General features: G+C 34.6%; 1 protein-coding gene across 4 annotated transcripts in view; it reads right to left on the bottom strand.

Moving 5' to 3' along the window:
• Positions 1–12,553, bottom strand: part of SLC4A10 (solute carrier family 4 member 10) — a 274,145-nt gene that overhangs the window by 106,950 nt on the left and 154,642 nt on the right. For all 4 annotated transcript variants that reach the window (XM_036743354.1, XM_036743356.1, XM_036743355.1 and 1 more), the window contains one exon: positions 12,329–12,517. In XM_036743354.1, coding sequence (XP_036599249.1) covers positions 12,329–12,517 — 189 coding nt within the window. The remainder of the gene's footprint in view (positions 1–12,328; positions 12,518–12,553) is intronic.

Raw genomic sequence — 12,553 nt, 5'->3', positions numbered from 1 at the left:
GGTGATTAAAAAAAGGATAGGATTGATAAAATTTAAGGAATTAAGAGTTAAAATTCATTTTGAAAACATCATAGCACATTTCCTACTCCTATGAAACCCATGATGTCCTTGAAGAACAAGGATTATTTGACTTTGGCTTTGACAGAACTCTATTTAGAAGAGAGCTCCATGGAGAATTACTTGTATATTGTATAAAACCAGGAACTACTGGGCTGACTACTGGACAGAAGTGAGGCTCAATTTCACCATTAGTCAAATATGTTGTTAGCACAAGAAAGAGCTCGGTGAAAATGTAGTGATCAAAAAACTCTTGAATTATACTGGCATTCAACTAACCCCAGTAAGGCATAATACGAGGTATTTCATTATTAAAGCTGGATATGGGGCGAAAGGTAGGCTCATATCAGATTTTTGGTGACCAGAAAAGATTCATAAAATTTTTCTATATCAGGTTTTTGTTGACTAGATAATATTCACAAAAAAGTTCTTTGCAATCATAAAGCCACTTGGAACCTGTTGTGATGGAAAAGCTAATTTCTTAAAGTTGGCTTTATATTTTCATGTTGGTCTTTTCCCTTTCAAATTATACTCACACCTTTCATCACAAGGTGAACATGACCCAGGCCCTACCCTTACTATTGAAATCAGGAGAGCATAAAAGTCTGAAGCTCATTGTCTGGGAATTTTTTCCTACATTCACTATATTCATAGTCCTTAGATATGAGAAATGAACTCTTTCTTTTTCTCTTTTCATTTTTTTTTTGCCATTTGTGTAAGGAAGCCTGCCTTATTTCTCATGGTCTGTAGTAAGTACTGCCTCCATGAAATTGTTTCTAAGTACTCAAACCTACACTAATTTTGAATTTCTCTGGACTATTCTACTTACAGTCTCAAATATCACTGTCTTTCAGATGTCCACTAAAACATACTTACTCTGTGTATGGAACCTAAAACTACTAAGTGTGAACAATACTTTTAGCAAGTATCATATTCATTTTGCCTTTTACATAGTTAACTCTATCAAACAGGGATCATTTTTTTAGGTCAGTGCTTAGGACACATGATTCCTGAAAATTAAAATGGCTTACAAAAGTTGATAGAACTTACGTATTTTTTTTAATTTCACTGAATAAAATGAAATAATAGAGTTTTTTTAAAGCTAAAGTTAAAAACAACTTTTATTCAGGGTTACATGAGTTATTCCCAAATAATGGAAAAAAGTTCTAATTTCTCATTTGTTTCAAGGCAGAATCTGGAACTTTTCCAAAATGTCAAAATTAAATACAGAAACCATTTCCATTCTCCCATTTCTAGCTGCAGACTTGCAGTTATGAATGTGAACTGTTCATTAGCAGCCATTCAATTTACCATTCTCAAAATTACAACTGCAATTAAAAAAAACCTTTAATGTAACGCATTTTGCCACGAACAGATGTCTTCAATCACCAGTTTCACATCACTTCTTCTTGTTTTCATGAACAAGAACATTAGATGTATTTAAACCTAAATTTACTGAATACTTTTCTGTAATAACACTTTGGATAATAAAGTTTTCATTAATAAATATATAAGCCTAGCACAGTGCCTTACAAAAGAAAGCATCTAATAAATATTTGTTGAATTGAATGTTTGTCAAATAAATAAGGAGTACCTCTTTGTAGCAATTTTTATCAATAAAATACAAAAATACTTGAGAAAACTCTCCTTTAATACATCAGCAAACACACAAGGAGGATTAAAAATTATTGTAAAATCATTCATGTATGTAATTTTCAATTGGATAAAAAATATATTTTTTAAAAAGCCAACATCTATAGCTACATTAAGTAAACTATGTTTTCATTTTTATATTTGTAGCACAGGCTGTTTAATAAACAGCTCTCAAATCACTCAATATGTTTCGGTATTTACGCATACGCATTTTTACACATCTTAATTTGATATGATATTATTTGCAGATCACTAATTTGTGTTATCCCTGTTCCAGGATTATGAAGTGTGGACAAAGTAATAACTTAATGACAGTGATTATCGATAAACACCATCACTCATTACTAGGAAAGGATTTAGAAGTTTTGTACTTTAAGATAAAATCTAGTGGTTTGAAAGTTAGCCTTGAAGACAGGAAAACCTGGGTTTTAAGTCCTGCTTCTGACACATATGAGTTCTGTGCCCCAGAACAAGTTACTAAACTTTTTAGTGCTCTAGACATCTCTCTAAGACTAAATTTCAGACCCTCTCCATGTATATGTATATGCACGTGTTTGTTGTTGTTCAGTTGTTTCAGTCATGTCCAACTCTTTGTCATCCCATTTGGTGTTTTCTTGATAAAGATACTGGAGTGGTTTGCCATTTCCTTCTCCAGCTCATTTTACAGATGAGAAAACTGAGGTAGAATTATGCCCAGGATCACATGGCTAGTAAATATCTGAAGCCAGATTTGAACTTGGGAAGATCTTCCTGACTTCAGGTCCAGCACTCTATCTACTGCACTGCCTACCTGCCCATATATGCCTGTGAAGGTGTATGCATATGTACTGGTATCTCTGTCTCCATCTACATACATCTATCTGGCAGAGGTCCCCTGGGAACTTTTAGGAACTTCAAGGATATTCTGGAAGTTTCCAAGGGAGTTAATCCCTGGGATGGTCTCTATGGACTCATCCAGCCTCATTACATCTCCATATGGACAGAGATATATGAATAGAGATATAGATATATGGGTATGTATATGTAGATATGTATATGTATGTAGATATGTATATGTATGTAGATATATGTATATGTGATATTATACATGGAAGCATGTTATAGTAGCATACTGTAGGCAATTCTGTTACTCCTGGATTTGGACTCAGGAAGACCTGGTTTCATATGTTTTTGACACTTATTAATTGGGTGCCCACAGTAGGCAAATCATTTAACCTATAACCTCAGACAAAAATCAAAGACTATAAATCATAGATAGACTATATATAATATGTAATGTAAACCAGGGAATTGGGGCACAATAATATATTTGGAGTTGTTAAGAACCTCATTTTACAACTTCATTTTTCTTAGTAGATTACGATGGAAAATACTTTCTAGTTCTAGATTATAATTAGCTGCAAATAGGCATGATTTGTTCCACCATTCCACCCTGAGGGTAGGAGAGGCAGGACAGATCCCATTGAGGCCAGGGAATGGCACCTCTCTCCTCAGTTTATCAGCATTTCGGGGAAACCTGGTGCTAAGTCATTCATTTAAGAGTCAATTTATAGATCGGGTTTTCCTCTGTAGCAGAGCAGTTACCATGCTTAGGATCTATTAAACTCAGCCTTAAAAGGGAAATTATAAGGTGTAGTGGATAGAGACATACTACAAAGACTTTGGTTCAAATCTTACTTTTAACTCATAGTGTCTATATGGCCTTGGGTATTTCATTTCTTTTTTCATTGCTGTAGGCGACTTTCTAATAATAATAAGCAGCAGCATAAGTATCGCTATACATAGAAAATGGGAGCTTCCTCATCCATGTATTCCTTAAGCCAATGAAAACACAAGTTCAGTCCCTATTCCTCTGTTGAATACAGAAAAACAAATGGAGCTCCATTGCAGTGTATCCAGTAATCTAAACCATCAGTTGACTTTATCTTTTATTATTGAGCCAGGTATTTAAAGTACATTATCTTTCTAATGAAAAGAGCCCTCCAAACTTTATAGAGGACTCAAAGCTTGGAATTCCTCTCAAAAGCTATTAGATGTGAATTAAAAGTTGTTAATATCAGATGGCATGGAAAGGCAACATGGTTGGGTGAATAGAGAGCTAGATTTGGAGTTAAGAAGACCTTGGTTTAAGTCACACCACTGACTGATATACCCTGGCTATGTGACTCTGGGTCATTTAACTTCTCAGTGTCTCTGGAAATTCTAAGACTCTAAGAAGCTGAAATGTGTCCACCTGTATTGGTAGAGAAAATTCCTCACTAGAATATTCCTGTATCACTGAAATCACAGATCTAATTCAAAAAAGTATATTTAATAGTATATGTTAAGTAAATATTTCTATAAGGCAAAACATAAGTTGTTTTCTATATTAGAAAAAAATTAAATGTTTTTGTTTGTTTCTTTGTTCTTAAAAAACAAAGTGGGGTCAGATACTTTGCTATACATATATAATGACTAAAAACCTAACTTGGGTTATGGGAGGGACTAAGTATTAGATATGTAATTTAATTAGGGCTATATTTACACTTCCACTGTCAACTATAATCATTTGCTTGTTTGAACTGAGGTCCTTTTAGATTATTTCAGTCATTATGTTAGCAAGTGATAATTGGCTTGAATTTCACAATCCTATGTAAAATACAACCATATTTTCTAACAAAATCCCAAGCTCAGCCATTATTACAGAGAATAATACTTCCTGATAAAGCACACTATTTTACATAACCTAGAAATTATTTTTCCCAATGAAATTCAATTCAATTCAACAAATGTTTATTGAGCTCCTACTATATGGAAAGCACTGTGCAAGAAGGGATACAGAAATTAGAAAGACTGTCCTTTTCCTCAAGGAGCTTACAATCTAGTACTGAAACAAAGACAAGTAAGTAAGTAATTACAGTGCAGAAAGCAGACTACGGCCCTCCAAACAGGACTTCAGCTTAGGGTAGATTGTTACTTTTGTGTTTGTTAATAGAGTAGCATTCGCTCAATTTGCTCTTTAGTCTTAATGCACACATGTGTGGGTAATGGCAAATTTCAAACTTCATGAATGGTAACTGTATATACATGGTACATGCATATACACACATAATAAGAGACAAAGGTCGTTACACTACTCTCCACAACAGTTATTAATATTGATTCTCCCATTTTTTTCTTCATACATTCTTTACCATGCCCATTAAACATTTGCACATATTTCTCATTTCTTCAAGTGAACCAGTTGTTATAATGTGCAAATATACCTGTTACTGAGGTGTCGGATTACCTTTGAAAACATGGAAGTGAACACACGCAAAACTAGCAAAAAAATTACAATGGTCATTCATTGACTCTATGCGAAACCTCTAAAGACTAATAAATAGGAAGAGTTAGATGAGTTCATAAATTGTAGAAGTTGGTCCCCTGTTTGGTCACGTAAAATGCTATATTCAATATTAACCCTTTATGTACAGTAATGGAGTTGATTCATCTGAAGTTTTCTCTAAAAATGCAACAAGGGGAGATAATAGTTTTAACCAATAATATCAGCTTTTAATATCCTAATTGGTAAGTGATCAGGAATATTAAAAATGTAAACACTTGAGTAATTTAGAATTATCCATTACTATTTCTTATATAGCAGTATACTCATTTTCTAAACTATTAGACTCAAAGAGAACTGGTTTCTAAATCTATGCAATTTGCAACAATGTCTGAACATTCAATATGAGATTTTTCACTAAAATTGCATATTAACAAAGTGCCTCTTATGTTGTATCCATTCGATTTAAATGTGTGCATTTTTCTTGGAGACATTATCACCTTTTCCTCTAGGTCCCCATGTAAAACATAACCCTACAGACAAAAGAGACTCTATCCATCATTTACACATACTGTAGGAGAAGAAGGAGAAAATACCCATGTGTTCTGAAGGGGCAAACCAGAATGGATATGGTGCAGACCTAGAAGGAGCCAAATGCATTATATGTGACCAATGATGATATCATAATGTTAAGTCTGTTTCACAGGTCATTCCATTGCAATTAAAGAATTAGATTCAACAAACTTTCATTAAGTATCTAATAAATGCAAGTCATTGACAACAACAACAAAAAACCCCAAAACACCCAAACAGTTTCAGCCCTTGAGGACCTTACATTTTATAAGTATAACACAGGATCAGTAGTAAAGGAGGGTAAAGGAGATATCAGATCTTATCATAGAATATTTGAGAAGAAAGTGACCACTAACAGCTGGGGATTTCAGGGTGGGCTTCATGAAGACGGTGACACCTGAGCTGAGTCTTACAAGATAATAAGGACATATAAGACGTGGAGTTTGAACAAAGTGCATTCCAGGTCTGAGGGATGACGTATCTGAGCAACTGCAAAGAGGCAGTCTTAAAACATGGTCTTATATGAAATAACTTCTACAATATATGAACTCATATAAATCTAACATTTGTAAAAATATCTTCTTCCTCAACATAATGATATGTGTTTTAAAAACAATCAAAAATTTGTTTAAAAATGAATCTAAATAACTCTTAGTTGGTTTATTTGACTAAATACCAACCATCAGAAGAATAATAAATGGCCCAAGTGAATTGCATTATGTTTTCATTACTTCATATATGTGTGCAGTAGAAAGAGACTAGTATGAAGACATGGATGTACATTACTATTGACCTGGATCCCAAGCTGGATAGGTTTTACACTACCTCAGAAACCTTCAACGAGCATTTAGAGTACCCAAAGGGTAGGAGATGAGGGAAGTACAAAGATGAGATGAGCCTGTTAGAGACAGACACAAGACAGAGCAAAATAAAGAAATATAAAGATGAATGACAAAGTTACAAACATGTACAATATACATCTACTCATGGGAACAGGAGATGTGGAGAAAGAAAGAGTAAATATTCATAAAATGTTGATTAGGTGAGTTATAGTTCAATAGTATGAAAAGGATGCAAGTAACACATCTCAGAGTGAGATTAGTAAGCCTCTGAATAATTAATGAAATACAAGAAACAACCCACTAAACATAGCATGCTAAATAGAGGACAAAAATCCAGCCTTACTCTATAATCAGAGAAAGACTGAGTGGCCTACTTTATCTAAGTCAATGAATCTTTAAAACAAACATGCTCTTATTTGTTCATTGGTTCTGCTCTAGGGCATTGCTAGCCATGTCACCTGAATCTTCATTCAACAAGGTTTTCCTGTTATGCTTGCTGGATTAACTCTGTCAACTGCTTACATTTTTTTTAAACAAAATTTTCCCCTTAGAATTTCTCTTTTGAATTCTCAAGAATTATTATTCTAGCTTCCCCTGCCCACTGAAAGGCAAAGCCAGATTAGATCACTTTTTTTTTTACTTTTTGAGATCTATGATGAGTTTAAGAAACCAGGAAAGAGTGCAAATATTTGAATGTAGAGAAACATTTTAATTCTCACAGTAAAACAAAGTATAGTATCTTTAAGGCTCTACAATGACAAGACAACTTTCCACACTTAAATCAATCTCATTACTTCACATTATGCATTATTCTACATGATATAAGTCTAACTGAACCTAGAGTAGTCCTCTCATGCCCCATAACCAAATTTTCTTTAGCAACCTGCTGCTGCCCTGAGTACTGTTTCTCTAATTAGGGTCTGGAGCCTCTGACGTCCTTTTTATGCTGGGACCTTAACATGTAGCACCGCTGTGGAGTAAGAAGCCTAGGGATGAGAAAAAATATATATACTAAAGGGAAATTGAGAATTAGTAAAGAAAGAGGAACACAGTGAAGTGACTATGACAGTAAAAACTATAGGGGCTGGGTCATGAAAAGAGGGAACAAAGTACTCTATTCCCCAGGGGAATCTGAGGTACATGATGTAACAGAGTTCTAATCCAAACTTCTCACCTCTTTTGATATGCAATGTGCTAATATACATAGATTTGTTTTCTAGGTCATCTATGACAAGAAGCCTGGATATAATGTCAAAGATTTATTTTTAGCTAGATCCTCTTGGCTTCAAAGGAATAATTCAAATACTCTCAATACATTTATTTTGAGCACTTTTCACCAACACCCTTTCCAGGGCTCTAAAGTCAAAGTCGATATTATTTTTCTATCATTTTTTCTGTTATTATGCCAAATGTAACTGTCACTTTTTATTGGAACATCAGAATCAGGCGTCTAATTCTCACAGTTTTGATGCTTAATGAAAAGTGAAAGTTAAACACAGCATGGCGGCATTAAAAATGCATGGTAAATCCATAGCACTCTGACATCTTAGCCCTGTAAAGAATGTGCAGAAAACAAAAGAAACTTGTATAAAGTATAAAGCAAATATATTAGAAGTTGAGGTACGCTACCATAAGTTGCTAAAAATGTAAAACTAAAAAGTTTTGGGGTGGGGGAAGCACTCTCTACCCCCCATCCTGAGAGTCCAGTCCAAAGGATGGGAGCCCAGAAGAAAGATGTCTTAGGGGAAATTTGCATTTAAATGAAGGTTTTCTAAGACTAATGGTTAGCATGTTCCGAGGAGGCAAGTAGTTAGAAGAGGGAGAAATAACATTCTATATGTCTCCCTTGGCCTCCTGTATAGTAACACCAGTTGGCTTTTGGGAGAACTAAAACTAGTTCTTTTCAGAAGTAGATGAACATCCGGTATGAGGTAAAGGCCTCTACCCATACTCTTGGGGAGTGGGGCGAGGGTGAACTGGGAGAGATCTTAGTGTTTCTAAGAACCTTCAGCTTAGAAGATTTCTTCACTATAATTTGGAGAGAATAATAAGTCAACCATTTTGCTTGAAACATTCTATTACTAGATTTTTAAAAATACTGATTTAATATGAGGAAAAGGATGTTATTTTCATGCTTTGAAATTGACTTTAATGATATACATTGTTGTATATACTACTGTTTAAATACAGTCTATTCTACAGTCTACATCTGTCAAAAGAACATTGGGTTTGGTATCAGAGGACCTACGTTCAAATCCTGGTTTTGTCATTTAGGTGTGGTCTCAAGCAAGTCATTTGATCTCATTTGGTCTGCTTCCTCATCTATAAAATGAAGGGTTAGACTAAATGACCTTGGAGATTCCTTCTAACTTTAAATCTGTGATCCAATGAGCTATTGTAGGATGTAATATGAAATTCATACTCAAAGCTATAAAAATCATGTGATTTTTCCCATTACCCATAGTTTGTCAGTTTTTAGAGTCTTTAAAAGAGATCAAGAACTCTGTTAATAAGGTCTTTTACACTTCATTGCTTGATGAGAGCTTCATTTTCCTGAATAGTAAAGCTTATGCATATTTTCAGATCCCCACAAATGTATATAATTATGCAAAGTATGTGGGGGAGCAAAACAGTACCACAAAAGGTATTACAAGGCTTCTCATAGAAAACCATACCTTACAGCACACTGCAAATAATCCTTAATTGGTTTTATAAATCATATTAGAAATATTGCTGGCTTCTCACTACCATAAAGTGTGACTTGCTATGGAGATTAACACAGATTAAGACTGGGTGGATAGAATCATTCTAGGATTATTCTGACTCAAACTCATAGTGGCTATTTATTTAATCTGGAATAGTTTCACCACTAAAATACATGAAATACATACTGAGACTTCATATTATAGCAAGAGTTCTAATAGTAATAGACTTAGGGCAATATTGACCACTGCGACTTTATTTGTCTACAGATATTAACTGAGTAAGTTGGTTTAGGCAATTCAGGTTAAAGAAATACAAGTAGATAAAGTGTGTTTTTATTTTGTTCATTTGTTTATCTATCTACAATATAGTCATCCATTTTCTTTTGTACTCTCTTTCTGTGTCTCTGTCTCTGTCTCTCTCTTCTCTCCTCCTCTTGTTAGTTAGCAAAAAGCTATTCTCACAACAAAGAGGGACAAACTAACAGGTTTATGTTGCAAGCTCACTGCCTCTTTGAATGAGCCCCTAACTTACATTGCAACTTGTAAAGCAGAAGTTATTTCACATGATAAAAAGCTTCCACAGAAAGGAAAAAGTTTACCTTTCAGAAAATTACTTCGGACCTTATATAGAACAAACTGAAAAACGTTAGCCAGATTTTTCATTTTTCTGTCAGTTCCTTTGACATTGTTATAGACGTGACCCAACAGTTAAAAGAGTTAAAATATCCATTTCTGGTTTCTGAAAGTCATCATTCTAAATAGATACTGGCATTACATGCACAATAAAAATATTCTACTTATAATAAGTTATCCTCAGGTCCTTTAAATATAGAAACTCCAATGTTTTAACATTTGTCAGTAGCCATATGTTTCAGAAAGCAAATTTGCAGTCCATCGGTCTATGAATACCTTATTGGAACATTATGGCAAGGATATGGTTTAAATATACAATGTAGTAAAAAAGAAAAAAAGAAAGTGAAATATTCTCTAAAATTTACAAATGTGTGCTTATGTGTCATAATCTACCCATAACACTCCATTTTTAAAATAAAATTTTATTGGTAGCTTTTGTTTTCACATTACCTACATTTCCACCATATGCTCCCCAGTAATAAATAATAAAAAAGGAAAGAAAAAAGTTCAGCAAAACTAAGCAACATAGTGAAAAAAGTCTGACATTATATGCAATGTTTCACACCAGTGGTCAGCCATCTCTGTAAAGATGTATGGAGAATATGAAGAGAAGTGTCCTCTCACTTCTCTTTTTTGGAGCCAAATTTGGTCATAATAATTTTACAACATTTAGTTTCAATTGTTTTCTTTTTCTTGTTGTTCTTGGTGTTTTCATGTACATTTTTTGCAGTCATAGTGAACATCATTTTCCTGATTCTGACTATTTCACTTAGCATCAGTTCATAAAAGTCTTTCTATGCTTCTCTGTATTCATCATATTCCTTACAACACAGTAATATTCCAGTATGTGAATATACTACAATTTGCCCAGCCTTTATCCAATCAACAGGCATTTATGCTCTTTCAAGGTCTATCTTTGCTACCACAAAAAGTACTTCTTTAATTTTTTTGTGTGTACATGAGGTCTTTTTGTCATTGTCCTCCTTAGAGCATATGACTAGCGGCAGACTCTCTGGGGCAAAGGATATGGACATTTTAGTCACTTTCTTCACATAAATCGAGATTGTTTTTTAGGACAGTTGGACTAATTCACAGAGCCACCAATAATGTATTGGTGTGCCTGTCTTTCAGTGGCCCCTCCAACATTCCACAGCACTTTTAGTGAGTTTTATAAATGTATACAGAAAAATCAGTTTCTCTATACTAAGACAATGCCATGGTTCACTGGTTTTTTAAAGAAGAATAGTGTAGGAGACTGAGTACCAGACTTGGATTCCAGAAGACCTGGCCTTAAATCCTGCTTTGATACTTAATAGCTATGTGACTCTACCAATGTCACTTAAATTCTCCCAGCTTTAGTTTCTTTATGGGTAAACTGGAGATAATAATATCTGAAATATCTAACACATGGTGCTATTGTAAGACTCAAATGAGATCCTGTATCTATAATGCTTTATAAAAATGACAACCATTACAATACATCATTTTAAAATCAAATGGGTATTACTAAGTTGAGTTGGGCAGTAAAGAGGACAGGTCCTAAATAGTTCAATGACTTAGTTTTACGTATTTGCAAAAGATTGTTTCCTGGATATTTGTATATGTATATATATCACATGTGGGAAAGAGCAGTAAGAAACATTATGTTTCAAATATATCTATAAAAAATTTTTGTCTCCACACATTTTTTAAAGGAATTTTTAAAGTTCTTAAGAATAGTTCCTCTCCTGCCCCTCCAAAAAAGACATACTATCCATAATCCAGCAAGCATGTTTTGGTCTTACAGTGGAATTTATAGTGTGTATGCCAAGTTAAAAAAGAGTTTGAGAGAAAAACAGAAGGAAATGTTAGAGAGATCATTTCCATTCACTTTCACCTTCATTCCATACTCATTACAACTTCATTTTCCTAGGCAGGGCTTTTGACGAAGATGCATGGCAGTAGAAATCCTAAGCCACTGCTGCACAGAGCACTTATATCGGGGGGAAGAGCAGTAAAGGAAAGCAAGGAGACACTGCAGGGCTAGGCTGAAGCAAATCGTAAGTGGCATGTATAATTATTGATCACCAGGAACCAAATGGCAACTACCTTTGTCAGCATGCAGTGATCTTGTCATCCCAAAGTAGGTTTCTTTTTTTCAGGAAAAATATTATGCTCTATATGAGCCACAGTCCTGCGTCTGGGGGGATGGATGAGGCAAACAGTGTGGAATGGACTGCGGGCCCTCCATGAGTCTTTTTAGTTATATGATCTGCAATGTAAATGCTTTGCCCATGAGCATCTTGTAAATGCCTCCTAGGAAGTGTGTAACCAATTGGCTTTCCCCACATGAACTTAATAAGGAATTTTATCTAGAGGGAATGAAAACTTAGAGCACAAGTTAAGTCAATATATCCCTACACTTCAGATTTTACCTTATAAGGTTTTTTTCATACAAGGGCTATGCGCATGGACTAGTGGAGACTTTCAAGAAACTCAATCCCTTTTGCTACAAGAAATACAGTACAATGTAATTTTTCAAGCTGTAGTCAAGGTTTGGAACACAATGAGAAGGCATTTACCATTCTTATCCATGGAGTTTGGTTCTGACTGCTTCTTGCCAATGTCAGCAAAAGATCGAACAATAGGAATCCTGTTGGTCAGCTTTTTCTGGTTCTGATGGTGATGCTGTTTCATTAGAGCTTCATGGACTCTGTGGCGGACGTCTTCACTGAGCTGCCCAGAGCTTATTTGTTGATCAAGAACCATGTCTGAAGAGGAGAAACAAGCAATGTAGTGAAAAGCCT

Source organism: Trichosurus vulpecula, chromosome 2 (assembly GCF_011100635.1).
Source record: "Trichosurus vulpecula isolate mTriVul1 chromosome 2, mTriVul1.pri, whole genome shotgun sequence".
Lineage (NCBI taxonomy): Eukaryota > Metazoa > Chordata > Mammalia > Diprotodontia > Phalangeridae > Trichosurus > Trichosurus vulpecula.
This window is presented reverse-complemented; position numbering and strand designations above follow the sequence as displayed.